Below are 19,051 nucleotides of genomic sequence, written 5' to 3'. Positions count from 1 at the left end.
GTGCTAACGCGGGTGGAGGAAGGGAACATTATCAATGGAGGGAAGAAAACACACTGTTACAACTCAGGAGGCACAATTACTGATGCTGGCGCTATGCAATTAAATAGTGCTATTTAGACAGCGCTACTCCCCGCTAATAAACGCTGAACATATAGAGGAAGCAAAAGAGGCAGTGGATGTACCTCCAAATCCCAACAGCTGGGGGAACAGATGACTGAAATGTAAACAATAACAGTGGCAAAATAACTACATCAAAGGCTGGTGAGGAGATGAGACGATGCATTTACATAAGTAGCACATGCTGAGAAAGACTATAACTTAAGATACCATAACCTGGGGGTAAAAACCGGGCACTCGCACAAAATGACAACCACATTCCTCGTGAACAAAAAAAACAAAGAAAAGGAAAAAACATCACAGGTTTTATTGAGAAAAAAAGACGTAATTTTCCAGGGTATGATCCAAATGAAATGTATGTAGGGCAGGCACCGCGTTACTCCCACACTGTGTTACAGCACGCTTGACTCATCGGTCCCCCTTCTGCTAGAGGAACTGCACCCCCTCAAACCGTACACTGTGTGGGGTAACTCTAGCTCAGTGGTAGTGTTAAAAAAAGAAGAGGTACAACATAAAGCTTTAAGCTAGGGGTCACTGTGGTTATGTGAGTAGAAATGAATCTGTCAGATGAATGTTCTTTGTCTCAACCCTACTTACATTTCAGAATATCTTAAACGTTTGCTAACAGAGTAAATTCCTAGAATCCCGCCTTCATACACAACCCGCCTTCAACTTCCTCGCCCCCACCCGCTGCTGTGCTCGTGCTCTGCATGACTACGCCTGATCCTTGTACTGCTGGTGCAGCATGAGCACGTCTTCCTGGGAGATCCTGGTCCAGCCCTTGCTGTGGACGTGATACAGGTTGACCTGCCCCCCGCTGTAGGCGTCGCGAAACGTGGCCTGGTAGATGGCGCGGCGACCCAGCTCGCAGGCCTCCTCTACGGTCAGGTCGTGCTGCAGGCCGCTGTCCATCACACCGTAGGCGTACATGGAGCCCGAGCCCACGGCAAACAGGTCACCGCACACCCGGTTCCCCTCCGAGTCGACATAGTATAGTCCTGAGCAGAAAGGACAAAGAGGAAAAGCGGTCAATACCCTCCAGCTGTCAATAGGCACGGTGAGAGGGGAAGGGGATGTAGCGGGAGACAGTGTGGAGGATGTCGTGTTCGATGCAAACGCTTCCTCTATTCTCCTGACTCAGGTGTTGAGCTGTGTCAGGAAAGCTGAGATGGTATACATTTAACACCCCTGCTCTCACACAAAAAAAACAAACACACACATACACACACACACAATACACAGTCATGAGCGCATACACACTGCGTCCTCCAGAGAGAGAATACGAACAGCTGCATCCTCTCCAAGTGAAATAAGGCCAGCAGATATGAACAGCTGCATCCTCTCCAAGTAAAACGAAGCCAGCCGCGGAACCTGCTGACGCGGCGCAGGGCCGCAGTGCTGTCCGCCCCAGGGCCCTGCTCCAGGCCTTATTGATCTCCGCAAACACACCAAAAATTAACTATCGACCTGCAACCCGAGCCGCACAGGTGACCGCACCTCGCACCACGAGAGACGGGATGGAAAACAACAGTGCGCTCCCGTCCTGTGGTCTCCAGATGAGTGCAGAGCACACTTTCACATCATTCCACATAGGTACACACACACACCTCTGTTTACGCAACCATCTCCCTCATCTCCACATGTACACAGACTCTGAACGGCACATGCGAGCGTGTGCTCGCCGCACCCCGAGTCAAACAAACATGCACACACTCTCGCAACCCCATGTGCACTGCAGACTTGTGTAAAATGGTCTGCTGGACCTGTGAGGGACAGTTTGCTCTGCACCACGCTTTGTGGACACATGCGAGACATTTTGTTCCACGCCATGACACATTCTAGGCCTGATCACCGAGTGACGTGGAACGGGTGACTAGCACCAGCCTGTGAGCTCGCCCACAGCCAGCCTACAGATGGTGAAAAGGCAGCCTGCGAAAAGGCATGTTTTTCTAACAGCGTCACAAAATGAAACCTGTGAAAATGATATGCACACACACACACACACACAGAAAAATGCTGCAACACATACATACAAAATTACCTAACATCCACTGCTATTGCTCATCTTCCACATTAAAAAACACTTCAAAATGCCCTCGGATTGCACATCATCGCTCGCACAGCTCCCAAGCTAAACTAGTGACAGTCTATTAGGGATAGAGAGCCACTTGCTTTTGGAAAAAAGGAGCTCACCATAGCTTTCAACTGGCAAATTGCAGCTTCCTCAGCCTGTCGTTAGCTCGCCACGATAATCACCCGGTGCTTGCCTATGCACAGGGGTAATTTGCCATTTTGAGGCCTGCCTGTGCCTCTTGAAAACTGTAAGGGACTCGTTAAAACCATAATAGGCACGGAGAGAGAGTTGTAAAGGCAGGCTCTTGTGATGAGTAGCATAGTTGACGGAGGTGGATGAGGACTCTTTAGGATGCCCAAGTTTAGACGCAAAGCGGCACCAAAAAACACTTCCCACATCCATTCCATTCCAAACACACCTGGGGTCTTTGTGCAGCCTGATGTGAAACCGCTCGATGGTCTACGCGTTGCAAACACTGACGTAGAGAAACATGGGAAGCCAGGGCGGCGATGAGTGCTTGGCAAACAAAAGGGGTTGAAATTCATGAAGGCCCACATTAAAGCAGGGGCACGCTGCCTGGATAGCGGAACATTCGGCAACGGCGGCCAAGAGAGGCTCCTTCCACTCCATCAATCAAGTGACAGGTGGTTAAGGAGCCTGAAAAAAAAAAAAAAAAAAAAAAAAAAAAAAAAAAGAACTCAGCTTGTGCAGCTGGCAGGATTGACAGCTTTCAGGGGAAGGTGAGGGCCTGGTGCAACGGACGGGTGGCTAGCTGGCTGGCATCATAGGGGCCAATGTCAGTCCGTCATCGGCCCTTCCCAACAGAACACACCACTGGCTTCAGATTGAAAGGATAGCAGGGGCGGGGTGGGCGGGGGCGTTACAATAAGATGCTGGCTGCCTGGCTGCCCACCTCGTTCACTCACAAGGGAGCAACTGTAAAACTGCGACTACCCGTGTTCAGCCAAACAACTCTTCTCTGATGTGGCTGGGTGTCAGTCAAAGATCTGACTGTCTTAACACAATCTTACACTGTTATACTCCTTATTGTGGACCAATGTGGCCCTATAGGAAGCAGTAGAGGGCGCTGCATAATGGCTGCAGGCAGTCTTCTGTCTTCTCTTGCGATGCCAAGCCAAGCTGCCAGGCACAAACTATACCTTGATTGCTAGTGTCACGACATTTAACGTTATTACTCACAGCCGCATTTGTCAAGCTCCTCAGCATACCTTTTATTAGATTTATTCTGCATGCAGCTTAAGACACTCCATCAGCGGAATAAGTGCTCTTGACATGATTGTAACTAGCTAATGAGCTTCCCCCTTAATCGCGATTGATTTCATTTACATGACATTTACCTCTCCATTCAATCACCGGCATTGCGGAGGCCAAGGCAGGTCGCCGCTTCTATTGAGCTTATACAGGGATCATTATTTCCCCAATTGATTGCCCAGGATTTAACACGTGTCATTTATGTTGGTTGGCACACCGGGAACCATCATTGTTCACATAGACCTCTCTGCTCTCTGGACAAAGCTGACATCGATCTCAGTGGGTGTACGGGCATTATGCATGCGACCCAATTGTTCAGGGATGAGACCCTACGTCCATCATGGTGCCGCTCTCTTGCTGGCCTGCAGTCCCAGCCTCATCGATTTCCCATTACTGTGTCACTGTGGCGGCCTCTTTAAGCACACCTCCTGTGATGTACGGCCTCTCGCTGCATGGCATCCAGAAACACATCTCAGAGTACAAAGAGCACTTGACCATGAGAGTGGCTGCAGTACCACCTAGTGAGAGGCAATGGCAACTACAGTTCCACGTCACTGACCAAGAACATGAAGCCAGCAACAGCATGTTGATGTACTTCTACATAAAAAGGGAAAATTACAAGAATTGGAAGCTGTGCGTACAAAAGTGGTGTACAAAACATTTTAAATTGTTTGGGTTCAAATCGGGTAGAATTGTTTCCATTCAAGTCAGAGTAGCTCAACTTCGACCTAGAAGAAACACAATCAGACTTAAGCTGAAAAATTACTCATTCCTGTTCATCTTCAGCCAGGGAAATAATGAGTGAGCTAAAATGTGAGACAGAGGTGGTCAACAGAACAATATTTGAGAATGACAGGAACTGACCCGATCATGTCATGTGTGCTGACAAAAAAGACAGATGACCAGTTATAAAACCCAAAAACAGATAATAAGGTAGCTAAATCCCAAAAGGAGCAACTAATATACAGTTGATATGTTTGTGTGTCTACATCGCATCTTAGAGTACGAGACATGTCTGGTAAGGTGATTGTCATACTGAAGGGCACTTAACTGACTTTCAAATACATGTACACAACTGGACATCCAATCTAAATCGTGGTACCCACAACGGCCAAAAAAAAAAATCTTTTCAGATGGAGTTTCATAAGGATCTTTTTCTGGAGATTTACAGTTGCACATTGGAGAGAAACATTACGATATTCACACCAATCAGTAGGTGCAACCCGTTTTACTGGGAACAGACTGGTATACTGGCAGACTTATCAGTATCAGGCAATATCAGCTTTAAAAAAGCAATATTGTGTTGCTTCAAAGTAATTTTTACTCTCGATATCTGGGTGATTGTGAAATTGGCTCTTGTGTACTGTTATTCCTTGAGACTGTGCTGCCTACTACAAGACTTATATTAGCAACAGAGCAAAAATAACATGGTCTGTTCTTTAAAAAAAAAAAAAAAAGTATCTGCTGACAGGCCTGTCTGAAAAGCTGGATCTGATTTTCACCTGCAGCTGCATTACGACTCTTAGGAAAATATTACTAACACCTGTTATATGCTGAAAAAAAAAATCAGATATGGCTGTGGCCTAAAAAACATATCAATTCATCCCTAACCTTTTAATCACAAAACATGTTGTTCTAAAGCTGAGAATGAATTTTATTAAGAAAAGAAGTTTTAATTAGTCTTATGCTCATCTGATCCCTTAGCCACATTTTGAACAGTTAATCCCACCTGTCATATAAATAATAAAGAATATAACTAAAACTATAAGAAGTATTTCTTTATACACCAAGTGACCTAAGTCAGGTGTGCATTTCCATTTACCTGGGCCTCTCTTGTCCCATCCACACACCATGGTTCCCATGCTGAGGCCCATGCCCTTGTACTGGTACACCATGTTGGCCAGCAGTTTGGAGGCCGCCGCCACAGAGATCCGCTCCTTGTTGCGAAGCTCATAGATGCGACACTGGCGGGCCAGCAGGCGCTCCCAGAAGCTGCAGTCTGCAGCCCCACCGGCCATGGTGCCCAGCAGGTAGGGATTGATCTCTATCACTTTCTTCACTGTCTGAGAGGCAATGTAGGAGCCTGCCGTGGCCCGGGAGTCAACAGCAACGATGACACCATGCTGGAACTGAGGGAGGCAACAACACAGAAAGAAAGGGAGAGACAAGGCATTACAGCATGGGAGCCACTCAGCTTCAAAGAGACCCAAGACAGCATTGCTACAACTACTGCCATGTGACAGAACATGTACCAGCAATTTAAGTAAGTAAATTTTGTTTATATAACACTTTAAAACACACAAAGTGCTTCACACATGTGGAAAATAAACACAAATGCACAGGAAACCAAATACATAAAAATTTTTCATAAAAGACCACAGGCAGAGAAGACATAGCAATCCTAAGTCATTCCGAAGCCCTTCAGCAGAGATCTATGGAAAGGCTTGCCTATAAAGATAATACTGAAGAAGCCACTTGAAACAGTCCAGGGACTGAGCAACACTAATTGGTTGGGGAGGATTATTCCAGAGACCTGGGGCTAAAACTGCATGTGCATGGTCAACTTTTGTTTTGCATTTGGAGCAGGGGATGGACAAAAGGCTAAGATTTGAGGATCAACGTGGTCAAGAAGAGGCACTCGGAATAAGGAGATCAGAGAAGTAAAACTGGGGGCAAGGCTGTGCCGTGCTTTATATGTAAACAATAGAATCTTATAATTTATGCTGAATTTTACGGGGAGCCAATGCAAGAACAGGGGTAATGTGGGACCTATGGCTGGTTTTAGTTAATGATATGGCAGCAGTGTGCTGAACCAACTGTGATGATTTAAAGTGACTGAGGCATGTGTAGTGGGAATTATCATCTAGATGGGAGAAAATTAAAGTGTGAATTAGAGGGGCGAGGTCCCTGGCAGACAAGGCATTTGTTTTTTGTTTTTCAATGTTTCTTAGTTGACCAAAAAAAAAAAAAAAAAAAAAAGGACTGAATGAACTTATTAACATGATGGTCAAAAGACATGCAATGATAAAAATATGATACCAAGATTCTTGTGGGAAGGTTTGATACTATAGCAGAGTGGGGCAATAAACTGATCTTGGGGGTTGCACGGTGAAATAACTTAAGGGTTAATTTTCGGGTTAAATGAAGGAACATCCGATCTTTGGTGGCAACTAAGCAATCATAGAGGGATGATAGTTGAATTGGGTCACTGGGTTTGGCTGAGAAGTAGATCTGTGTATCATCATATCATCACTGACAAGATGTGTCAGTGCACCTTTACATACAGTAGACACTGACACTACTGCAAAGGCTGACAACGAGGTGAAAGACTTACAGAACCGGTTTCCAGAGAAGACACAAAGACACTGTCAGCTTTACCATATTTAATGTCTTTAAAGCCGAGGTTGAAAACTAAGACCTTTATTAATATCTATAAAAACATTCGCGATGAGAAAGCAGCCTTGTGTTTAGCATGCTAATGTCGGTCTAACCGTCTTACTTCGCATAGTGTGTGTCAAACCTCGGTATGCAATGTCTGAAGCACGACTTTTGAAGCGTGAATAATGCAGCAAATGTCCACTTCTACAATGGCAGCTGTTAACCAAGCCGTAAGTTAGTTAATTTAGATGTTAGCCGTTCGTTAGCTTGCTTACTTTGAATGCTAAGGTGGTGGTCCCGTGGAGAAACTCTATTTTCCTCTCCAGGCCTTCGTCGCCCACATCATTCAGAGGTGCGACCGAAAACCTCAGGCTGTCCCCCGGCGTGGACGTGAAGCCCATGTCGCTCTGCCCGAGTCCACAGCCATAGCTAAAGGACGTGGGGTTATCAAATGAAAAATCCGCAGAATCACTGTTCAACACACTAGCGAGCGCCATCTTTGAAACTGTCTGATCATGAACAAGCAACTTCCGTCGTTTATGGTCAAGAAAATCCACTGAGTCATGCTGGCATATTGCAACAGCGACCTCTATGGCTGTGGAGGACTGAGCCTGAACCGGGCTGAGCAAGATGATGCCACAGAGAAAGGTGGGTAGTTGGTCACGAGGCAAACCAAAATCTACCACACTTTCAGAAAAGCATGGTTTTACGTTTTCTTTTGGTTTTTAATTAATATTATTTTAAAAGACCCTTGTTGCGTATTTATTCTTCAACTTGTTGTTATGGAGATTTCTTTTTTCCTAAAAAAAAAAAAAATCAACAAAAAATAATGTGGGTAAACTGCCTCTACACTACACCAACACTATTTCTTGTAATTTTAGATTAATAGATTCACCCTTAGCTTTATCCCTATTGACTAACACACACAAAGGGTTTGCCTCATCCCATCTGTTCCCATTCAAATGAAATCAAAGCTCTCTAATAGCTTTGACTTCGGGTGCAAGTGGGAGAGAGACTATTTGACAATTAACGTGTCACTCTTTTTCTTTCCTCCACTTTCTTCATTCTCCTCTCCATGTCTCTGTAATATTCCTCTTTCAGATCCTCCCTCTCTCTGCGTCTCCATCCCTGGGCCGTGATGTGGAAGAGGTCCACGTTGTTTCCCGAGTAGGCGTCCCTGTGAGTGGCTCTGAACACAGCTTCTCTGGCCAGGACGACCGCCTCCTCTTTATCCAGGCTCCACCTCAAGCCTCCATCCAGGACTCCGTAAGCGTAAGGAGAACCTGAGCCCACAGAAAAGACGTCTCCTTGCAATCGGGTGCCATCGCTGCACACGTATATCAGCCTCGGGCCACTGTTTGTGGATGTAGACCGGCTTGTCACAGTAACTTCTTGGTTACTGACAGAAGCCAGTGAGCTATTATCACTCATTAAGGAAGATCCAGGTGGTTTCAGGGACATTGTTTTGCTATTTGAGTGTATTGAAGTCACTGCCCAATCGACACTCTCCCCCGCTTCCTTATCCCAGCCACACAGTGTGAGGGCCACACACACTTCAGTCCCTTTAAAGGGGTGCAGCATGAATGACAGGAGCTTGGCAGCACCACTTATGGACAAGCAGCGCCTGTACCGTAGCTGGTAGAGTCGGATCTCTCTTGCTAAAATTCGTTCCCATAGCACACAGTCCGCACCGCTGCCGGAGGAGGTGACCACCAAATGGGAGTGGATGGGAGTGATCTTATGGGCAATTGAACAGCAAACAAGCCCACCAGCGCTGGCCCGTGTGTCTGCAGCCGCAATGACCCCACCTTGGAAGATGAAACCCAGGGTTGTGGTGCCATGACACAAAGGGAAAGGCCTGGGCACGCTTGACTGGGTGGATGGAGATGAAACAGTTGAGAGTCTGTTGCACGAATGGGCAAAATTTGGCAAAGATGGTATGAAAAAATGCAGTGGGACCCCAGCATTTCTCTCAGATGATATCAGCCTCTGCCATCCAAGGCTGTATTGGTCACTCATATCAAAGGCTGAGGTTGTGCCTTCCAAAAGTGAAGCAGAAGATAGCCAGTTGTGACGCACAGGGGTGTCCTTAAAGCTACATATGTCTTCTAATGCCATAGTTGTATCAGGTAAGTAGATGCTGATTCCTCAGTTGCAAAATTCCTCAATTAATTGTCTTTCTTGTCGCCAGCCAAGTAAAAAGTGCTCTTCATGCATTTCAGAATAAACTGGAATCCAGTCACAGGAAAATAACCCAAAGAAATCCTTAAGTCCCAATCCCAGTGTGGTTTCTATATGTGGTGTGTTTAAATGTCTAAGTGCAACCTTACACTGGCGTTATGTATTCTGAAAATCCTAAACTGTGGCCCTTTTATAGTCTCCCAACCCATCACAGCTTGCTTACACACCCACATGGAAACACACAAGCTCACACAGGCGTTTGACTGGACATAAGCGTTATCTGAGAATGCTCGCTGTGAAAGTGATACCAGGACAAGCCACTCTACAAACAGCTGAGGCTGCTTAACTCCAGGTAATGTGCAATTTTATCTATGCAGTGTGTTGTTTTGTGTGTGTAGCATGTTGTTAAACAGAAATAATCATTGACCAACACGCATGATTAGCGTAATGATGTCATGTTTGCAGGTGTTCTTACAGTCAACAAATTGATTCGATTTTAATTACTTTATCAGTACCAGAACTAGACCTGCTGTAGAGGCCTCTGTGCTGTTAGTGGTTTCAAATGGGGTCCATGGACCCCCAGAGGGTTTTGAGAAAGTCCAGTGGGATCTTAGGAAATTAGGAAAGCTAAATTTAACTGTTTTCCCCTGAAACTGTTTAATTGAATTGTTATTTAAGAAAGCACTGTATAAGAGGATGTTCGGAGATTTCACTTTACCTTCCTCAACATCAATGGCTGTATATTTCTCTTCCAATTATATCATATAAGAAAAGAAAAGAATAACGAATTAACTTTTTTCATATGTGAGTCTGTGGTCCAAAGTGCATCTATTAAGGGCTCTTTACGTGAAAAACAAATTTAGGCACCCCATGAGGACTGTTCTTAGGTCTCGTGGTCTATCTTATGGTTGAAGCCGGCTACAGGTGCAAATATCGCGATGATTGACGAGACGTGCAACTGGGTTACTACAGAAGCCCTTACGGTTCTTTTGCACGTTGCCAACCACTGACGAGCAACTTCGTGTTGGAGCCAAGATGGCGTCAGTTTCCTCAAACACATGAGCAACAAGATACTCTCCATCCATTCAGTCGGCTAAATCATGGCGTCCGCCAGCACAGGGAGCAGGGTGTCCTGCGGGAGAGATTTGAATTGCGTGCCGGAGGTAGCGGACATTTTAGCCGCGGTCGCCAAACTTGGGTGAGAATAGCGCTGCGCTTTGTAATCCCTTCTTGTGTAAAGCTGCTTTTAGGCGAGGGACGGGATTCAGATGCGTGACGGTTGCTAGGCTAACCGGTGAATTGATAGCACGTGCCCAGTCACAATGATGCTGGAGATTTGCACCCGGGCAGTCTTTCTTGCTCTGGTCTGTCACATAATTTTACGTGATAGTTAAGGCACAGCTAACGAGATAACATCCTACATGTATCGCCGGTTTATATTTTATATAATATCAATGTTTTGTTTTTGCCTGTTGTTCAGGTTTGACTTCCTGTGCATGCCGCTGTTCCACCCGAGGTTCAGGAGAGAGTTTGAGTTGGAGCCCGCAAAATCCCGCTCCGGAGCTCAGACCCGTTCAGACCTGCTGCTGTGTGGCCGAGGTCAGTGCTCTCTCTCCGGGGTTGATGCTTGAGCCGAGGCGCGCTCCCACATCTCCACCTTTACGTCAAACTATATTTCCTCATTTATCGGCAAACGTGCATAGCAGGTTAGACAGTAGCACCTGCCACGAATTGTTAGGACATAGGCCTCTAATTTACCAAAAGGCACCACTTTCGGTTGAATTTCAACTTTGACAAAAGTGTTGACACAGGCCGCCTCCGCCCACCACGGCGTGGGTGAGTGGAAGAGAAGCGCGGGGAGTATCGGGCAGACCAAGGCTGAATTTTACTGAGAGGAGAGCTGCTATTGTTAAGTTATTGTTTGTATGCTAAATTTACCAGTGGCCACTAGAAAATGTGTAAGAAAAAAAAAAAAGTTTAGCAGGAAGTTGACTGGAGTATCATTCTCAAGAAAACACCAGTTGAATTGGCAGTAGCGGCTGATTTGCTTATTGTCAGGGAAATTTTATTTCACTTGGGTTCGACTGCATCCTGAAATATACCTCTTAGCATCACTGTCGTCTAAGTAAACATTATTGTTGGGGCATAATATGGCTGATTGCTTGCAGAACCTTGATCTGTTGGCGCAGAGCTGTAAGCACAGGTTTATGTAGTGTCGCACATATTTGGTGATTAGGTCTGATCGCTAGTTAGTACGATTTAGCACAACATCTGTGACAGTAAATGTCCATTTGATAACTCCCCTTTTCTATAATATCTTACCCAGGTTTCTACTGAAGTGGTCATGCTCAGTAATACAGTGAACTAGGGCTGAGTGATCATGACTGAAAAATAAAATCTCATAAAAAAAACACACAAAAAAAACAAATAACAGTTTATCTCTTGACTTTACTTGATTTTCACTAAACAAGACTATTAACTGATGCTAATCTTTGTGGGCATTAACATGTGACTGGTGATTTGTGCATGTGTTTCTGGGCGGGCATGTTCTAGGTGCTAGAAGATGTGGCTGGTGTGACAGAACACTCAGCAATTGTTGTAACGTGTTGGCAAAATCTCACTTTTTATGATACAGCTGTTTTTTGCAACGACTTAAAACATACCTAAATTAATCCATGTAATTGATTTATCACCCAGCTCTACAATGAATGCTTGATCAAATGCAGTGTGCTGGTAAAATGTCAGCGCCAGCCTTTTTCACACTTCTTTTCACAGATGTTATTATTGCAAGATGAAGTGGCTGATGAGAAAATGAATGCTCTCACTTAATAATCAATTGTGCTTTGCCCAGATTGGAATACACTTATTGTTGGAAAGCTTTCTCCATGGATCGATGCAGACTCAGAAATCGAGACAGAGCGCAGGAACTCAGAGGCTGTAAGTTGTACATCGCTTTTGAATCATTTGTTTGACGGTCGTATTTAAAAAAAAAAAAAAAAAGGGGGGGGGGGGGGGGGTCAATTACAAAGCGAGTTCTGTGATCACTAAATTCTGTGGTCTAGAGTGAACTGACCTCTCCTCATCTGCCTCCCCTTTACTTTCAAACATCTTCTCTCTGTCCTTTGTCTTGTCTTGTTTTTTTCCTCAGGCTTTGGTGCAGGAGCTGAACTTCTCAGCCTACTTAGGTCTTCCAGTCTTCATGATCCCTCTGAGGGGCCCCCATAGTGCCAACCTAGCCCGGCTGCTGCTAAATCACATCCAAACCGGACACCACACCTCAAATGTAACACACAGAACATTAAAACAAATCCAGCATGCATTCATAGATTGCTTTTAAGGCAGCAGAAAATCCTAGCTGAGAGTGATTATTGATTGCACGCAAGAGGGTTCGGTGGGGTTTATTTGCTGGGCTTGGTTTAACTCTTGTATTAAGTTGTATGGACTCATCAATTAACTGATACTATTATTTGTGCCTGAGCAGTTCTGGATCCGTGTCCCCCTAATGGCCCCAGAGGACACACAAGAAGAACTCATTGAGAATGAACCATCGAAAAGCACTGATGATGCAAGTGTTGATGAGAAGACCTGGACCTGGTTAGTCCAATGCCAGTACACTACATTTCATAGGCAGGCTGAGCGCCGCCTGCATACCAACATAGATGTTATTGATTTCCTTTATAATCCTGACATGTTGTGCTCTCTTCTCCTCTCCTATTCTAGGTGGCACTCATTCAGAACTCTTTGTGACTACAATAAGAGGATCTGTTTAGGTGAGAAAGGACACTGGGAAACAACAACCTGGGGCAATGAAAAAGCACTAAGGAATGCTTGACGTTTTGGTACTAAATATTTTTCTTCTGTATTCCTGCAGCTATTGAAGTTGGAGCGGACATGCCCTCAGATTCTGTGATCGATAAGTGGCTCGGGGAGCCGATCAAAGCAGCCATACTTCCCACCAACATCTTCTTAACCAATAAAAAGGGCTTCCCTGTCTTGTCAAAAGCCCATCAGCGAATAATCTTCCGTCTTTTCAAGGTATAGAATTCAGATTCAATACAAACTCAAACGTTTCACCACCAGTTATTTTGATGCCAAATGTTTGTAAAGAGATGAAATGACCCGAAATTCAATTGTCTCCTTTCACAGTTGGAGGCCCAGTTCATCTTCTCAGGCACCAGTCGCCACAGTGAGAAGGACTTCCGCTCGTACTTGCAATACCTGGAATACCTCAACCAGAACAGACCTGCACCCAATGCCTATGAGCTCTTCGCCAAGGGCTATGAAGACTACCTGCAGTCCCCGCTTCAGGTGAGCGTCTCCGTGGGCCCACTTATGTTTGCATGTTTGGATAGGTGGTGTTGTTTTGTTGTTGGGATGACTGCCTATATTATTGCCTTGTTCTTCCTCCCTTTAGCCCCTCATGGACAACTTGGAGTCTCAGACATATGAAGTGTTTGAGAAGGACCCTATTAAATACTCACAGTACCAACAGGTAAGACCAGCGCTGCCTGCACCCATACTTAAAACATATTTCAATGCATTAGAATCAATTAGACTACAAGTTTATCAGTCAAAAGGAGTTGGTGATACATGGTGCATACGTGTATCACAAATTTTCAATGTAAGTTTAGTAAGTCAAAGGTCACTCAGAAAGCACAACTCCAGTCCAATATAACATTTGTATGGGAGTGAAGACATTTTTAGCAAGGTTGGTGAACCCCTACCCCTGAGGAGCTACACAGGACTCAGACCAATATTTTCCATAGCTGTAGGGATACAGACCTATATACATGTGTGGGAGCGGTATGACGCTCAAAGTATTGATTAGACTGCCATGCTTTATGTCTACAGGCTGTGTATAAGTGTCTACTCGACAGAGTGCCAGAGGAACAAAAAGACACCAATGTCCAGTGAGTAGTTCTTCCACAGCCTCTAGGAATTTGATTTTTTTTTGTGTGTGTGTGTCAGATTTTGCAGTCCAATTAATTTAAAAGTTGGGATAAACAGGTCATAAGGTGAAATGGCATCAAGCAATCAGAACTCTTTTCCCCTTGTAAGAGTCAAAATATTACTACTTCCACTCTTAGAATAAGTTCGAATCTGTTAGTTAACATAATGACAAACATACAACTCAACTTGTGAGGTAAATTAATTGAGAATAGGTTGCAGTTTTTTGTGTGTGTGTGTTTTTTTTTTTTTTTTTTTTTTTTTTTTTTTTTTTTTTTTTAATGGTCTTGTCTCTGCCACAGGGTGTTGATGGTGCTGGGGGCAGGGAGGGGTCCCCTGGTCAATGCTTCCCTACGAGCTGCCAGACAGGCAGACAGGAAGTTGAGGGTCTATGCTGTAGAGAAAAACCCCAATGCTGTAGTAACGTGAGTGGAATATTTATCTTTCTGCTTATGTGCATGTGTACACCATTAAGAAGCCTGGTACAGCCATAATCTGATTTGCTTTCCATCATTCAATTCATGAAACAGAGTCTGGACTGTTGTGTTCAAACTGTTTGGAAAGGAGGTGGAAGCAACAGGTGCTGGAAAAAAATATGTAGCAGGTGATTGGATCAGCCATCTGTCTATCATTGGCTAACACATTCAATTAGAACAAACAAACCATATTCATCGTATCAGAGCAACAAAGCCAAACAAACAGCACCAACTGTCATGGTGCAAGTGAGCAAGCATAATGGTAAGCGTATTGCAAATTAGTTAGTGCATTGGTAAACGATTCTTTCTGTCCTTGTTAGAAAAATCTATGTTAATGTCACCGTCACTTAAACCACACCCATAGTTTCTCCAAGAATGCTGATTGGTCTATTTTGAGTTTCCAATGACACTTAGTTGGAGCATGATCAGATGGTTTTGCGAGTCAAATAAAAATGAACTGACGAGATGAGCAGGCTGTGTCAGGGTACCCATACACGCGATGTATCGAGAGCCTTTATAAGTAAACGTATTTAGGGAAATGCCTCAGTGACACTTACAATCTGTTTACCCCAGGAAACATTCATTGGGCAAGTGTCAACAGTTAGATCTTCCCTTCAGATGGCAGATTTTCTTTTGCAAACAGCTATTTGGTTTATGGAGCAAAATGGAATTGTAACGGCTAATTGAAGCAGGTTGCATTTATGCAACTCCTTTCCTAATTCCTTCTACACAGATGAAGCTCCTTGAGACTTGGCTTTTGACTTTGGTCATAATCACTGATTGTGATAAGTTACTTTTAGTGGAGCTTGAAATTTTTAATGCTGGGGGCGATCAAGTCAGCGCATTAAGGATTTAACTGACCTAGACGAACATTTTCTTTCAGCTTGGAGAACTGGCGCTTTGAGGAGTGGGGCGATCAGGTGACAGTAGTGTCATGTGACATGCGGGAGTGGGAGGCGCCTGAGAAGGCTGACATTATTGTCAGTGAGCTGCTAGGATCGTTTGGTGACAATGAACTTTCCCCAGAGTGTCTAGATGGAGCACAGCACTTTCTCAAAGGTACACTGTTGCATTTCATCTCTTTCACTGCTGGGGTTTTTTGTTCTGTGCTGACACTACTGCTGCAGGGATAAAGTATACTGATCTCATGTTTATATTTCCACACCAAGGAATGTGAAAGTGATTCCTGTTATGCTCCATTATCATCAATGCTTTTTCACTTCTCACGGCCACTGCACACAGGCTTTCTCTGTCTTTTACTCATCCTCTCATGTCACTTTCAGATGACGGAGTGAGCATCCCCTGTTCCTACACATCCTTCCTGGCTCCCCTGTCGTCCTCCAAGCTTTATAATGAGGTGCGAGGGTGCCGGGAACGCGACAAGGATCCCGAGTGCCATTTTGAGACCCCCTACGTCGTGCGCCTGCACAACTTCCACCAGCTGGCCGAGCCCAAACCTTGCTTCACCTTCACTCACCCCACCACAGGTAGACAAAAACACACTACAACAAGCAAGTAGCACGCTGTATGCTTTGACATAATGCAGTTATGTAATTACATATGTGTTGACAGCCCTTTCTTCTTTGTCTCAGATATGAACAACAACCGATATCAGTGCCTCAGATTCTCAGTGGGTTGTAACTCAGTGCTCCACGGCTTTGCTGGCTACTTCGAGACCACTCTCTACAAAGATGTCACTCTCAGTAAGTCACCTTTAAGCACTTCTGTGTAACTTTCTGGCCATCAGTAAGATTTATTCCTCAAGATCTCCCTTTGCTTTCTGGCCAGTTGCTATAGAGTCAGAGAGAGGTTAGGGACTTGAGCAGAGTGATATAGGCAAGCCCACAAGCTCTTCCACCAAGAGAAGGAGTGGGGAAAACAAAACTGCAGAGACAACAGAGAAACAAAGTCATTAGATACACAAGGAAAGACTGCTCATATTCAATCAGATCAGTTTCTACAGTTTATAAAATCATAACCCATGAATTTATTGAAACAGGTATAGATGCTTTTTATTCTTTACACTCAACTTTTATTTTTTTTAGGTGAGATTAAGCTTTTTTTAATCAAGACAAGAGCATGTCATGCTGAGGTTACGTCCAAATATTCATGTGCTTATTGTGAACTTGTGTGTTGCAGGTATCAAGCCAGATACACATTCACCTGGTATGTTCTCCTGGTTCCCAATCCTTTTCCCTCTCAAAGTAAGTTTTACAGTAATCTACATTTTTGAGTGATGTACTGTATGTTTTGTCTGTATTTTAGTGTAGTCTTTTTTTGTTCTGCAGGAGTGCACTATGATAAATACAAAATCTAAATCCAATATGATTACTTAAAAAAGTTGAACAAAATTTCATTCACTGATTTGTCCTCTGCACCCCTCCCCCCACCCCCTACTTCATCCATCCAATAGCAACCCATCCCCCTGTCCCGGGATGATGATGTCACAGTGCGATTCTGGCGCTGCAACAACGGGAAGAAAGTGTGGTACGAGTGGGCCGTGACTGAGCCCTCATGCTCTGCCATCCACAACCCAGCAGGACGCTCCTACACTATTGGCCTGTGAAGAAGATACATGACATCACACCCATCAGCAAGCATACTGGCACATATTTACAGGCACTTGGTGGCAAATGGGGTGGATGTAGCTCGGCTCTTTTTATGTACACAGTTAAACTGGACTTTGTTGTGAGCCCCTAAGCCTGTGCTGACTGGGTCTGAAAACCTTCCATGCAGGCACTTTTGAGACGATAGTGTAATAGATAATTGGATTAACCAGATTTCTGAGTCTGGTTGATTGAACAAGTTTTTTTTAGGAGTCACTCTCAGCAGGCATGGACTGTCATCCACATACAGTTTAGTATTTTTCTTTTGTTGTTGTTGTTGTTTGTTTTTATTTGTAAGCAGTCAAACAAGTCAACACCCAGTGAGATTGGCTCATTGAAATAGGTCCAATGGGTCACTGTCAAAACTCCTTGCCATTGGTTCCTCATGCTTTGTCAGGTGTTTGTCGTTTGGTTTGGTTTTCCTGTTCTGATCGTCATCACAGACGTACACCCTTTATCCAACAGGACCTCTGCCTTACCAAGCACACATTCCATACTGACACTCAAAAGAAACACACTCTCAAGGTCAGAGGAAACTTGAGTTGTTCAGGTCCCATACCATCATGACTCGGGTGTCTTTTCATCCTTTTGTTACAGTACGTTTCTATATGTTTGAACCATGTTGTCAATAAAGACAAACTGTAAGGCACTGTGTCTTTTGAATCACCATGAAAAGGTTTGTAAAATGTGTCACACTGACAGCGTGAGCAATGTTCACACAGCTGTTTGCTTTAATCAGACAGCCACCTAAGGAGCAAAGATGTGATTTTTTTTTTTTCCACATGGATGTCACCTAAGAAATCACATTGGGAAAAAAAACCATCCTGAGTGTAGTCTTGATCAATTGTTTTGTCAAATAGGAGAAAACAAGATGTGTGTTAAGTTTTGCTGGACACATTTTGTCTGGTTGATACTCTTATCACTAAGACCTAGAAAGAGTTGTGCCTGAGCTAATTTAGAAACAGTGTTCAATCAGCACTATACCAGCCTGAAAACAGTAATGCTGTACACCCTCTGCCTTAGAGCAACTGTCAAAATCAGTTCAGCTGGCCTAGATGGGCCAAAAGCACACAACTCATGCTTCTCAGTCACAGCTGATAATGGCCTTGTTCAACATGATGTAATGCCAGTACCACCATATCTAAAGCTGAACACACACTACACTGCTCATTCTCCAAAGTAATGTCTTACTGCAACACTGGGCCCATTTTAAGAAATTACCCTGCTACCCAGATTAAAAAAAAAACACACGCGCACACACACATACGCTCACACACATTCACAATTGTTTACTACATTACTTGTGTCTGCTCTTGGGGGCCCACCAACACTCCCTGTGCAGTCTTATCATGTAGGAACATGCACTTGTTCACACATATCACATAGACTACAGTTACTTAAGATGACGCCCACAACCGGAGCTAAATGAGGATTTAAATGTTTTGTCAGGCCTTAATGCACATTTCTAGCCTAACAATAAAGAGATGTCTCTAAGGATTAATCACACCCATGCAAGTTACTGTAGGGATTGGCTCTGGAAAATAAAATAGTTATAAAACGGTGATAATGATACACAGCTGCAGACAGAGTAGTGAGCCCAAGAATACAGACATACAGGGTGTCCATGAAGTCTCTTTACAATTTAACAAATTTATTACAAAAGCAAATGAATAGACAAGTCTGTGGAAATGATTACAAAATGAGGAGTAGATAGTGAAGTTTTTTTTGCCTCATTTAATACACCTCTATATGGGCACCATTAGTTGCACGAAGCACATCAAGACGGTACTCGATTTCTTCCCATGTTCGCTGTAGCAGAGCCTCATCAGTGGTGGCAATGGCATCAGTGATCTTTTGCTTCAGGTCGCTGACGTCCAATGTGATTAAAAACTTTGATAACCACTGAGCACATAGAACAAATCTGATTAACATATTTCATCAATTGCTTTTGTAATAGATTTTTTAAATTATAGAGAGACTTTGTGGACACATTTGTTGGT

General features: G+C 44.1%; 3 protein-coding genes across 4 annotated transcripts; 1 reads left to right on the top strand and 2 right to left on the bottom strand.

Moving 5' to 3' along the window:
* Positions 1–403: 403 nt before the first annotated feature.
* On the bottom strand, positions 404–7,370 carry psmb5 (proteasome 20S subunit beta 5). Its single transcript, XM_030074991.1, has 3 exons — positions 7,117–7,370; positions 5,286–5,592; positions 404–1,115 (listed from the first exon to the last, which is right to left on the bottom strand). The coding sequence occupies exons 1-3, from the start codon at positions 7,336–7,338 to the stop codon at positions 832–834; spliced, it is 813 nt and encodes a 270-aa protein (XP_029930851.1). The 5' UTR covers positions 7,339–7,370; the 3' UTR covers positions 404–831.
* A 497-nt stretch (positions 7,371–7,867) lies between these two features.
* On the bottom strand, positions 7,868–9,293 carry psmb11a (proteasome 20S subunit beta 11a). The gene is made up of 3 exons (XM_030073951.1): positions 9,274–9,293; positions 8,360–8,744; positions 7,868–8,197 (listed from the first exon to the last, which is right to left on the bottom strand). Exons 1-3 carry the CDS (start codon positions 9,291–9,293, stop codon positions 7,868–7,870), a joined length of 735 nt encoding a protein of 244 aa, XP_029929811.1.
* A 721-nt stretch (positions 9,294–10,014) lies between these two features.
* Positions 10,015–17,700, top strand: prmt5 (protein arginine methyltransferase 5). 2 transcript variants are annotated; one of them, XM_030075103.1, is made up of 16 exons: positions 10,015–10,220; positions 10,503–10,621; positions 11,874–11,959; positions 12,171–12,305; positions 12,504–12,616; positions 12,743–12,792; positions 12,894–13,057; positions 13,169–13,330; positions 13,437–13,514; positions 13,874–13,932; positions 14,272–14,394; positions 15,329–15,504; positions 15,729–15,932; positions 16,038–16,148; positions 16,585–16,649; positions 16,859–17,700. In XM_030075103.1, the coding sequence occupies exons 1-16, from the start codon at positions 10,123–10,125 to the stop codon at positions 17,009–17,011; spliced, it is 1,896 nt and encodes a 631-aa protein (XP_029930963.1). In that variant the 5' UTR covers positions 10,015–10,122; the 3' UTR covers positions 17,012–17,700. The 2 variants fall into 2 exon arrangements, with proteins under 2 accessions (XP_029930963.1, XP_029930964.1); XM_030075104.1 differs by lacking the exon at positions 10,015–10,220 and adding an exon at positions 10,368–10,386.
* Positions 17,701–19,051: the final 1,351 nt, after the last annotated feature.

Source organism: Myripristis murdjan, chromosome 17 (genome assembly GCF_902150065.1).
Source record: "Myripristis murdjan chromosome 17, fMyrMur1.1, whole genome shotgun sequence".
NCBI classification, from domain to species: domain Eukaryota; kingdom Metazoa; phylum Chordata; class Actinopteri; order Holocentriformes; family Holocentridae; genus Myripristis; species Myripristis murdjan.
The sequence above is the reverse complement of the archived record's forward strand: the minus strand, read 5'-3'. Positions and strand labels throughout refer to the sequence as shown.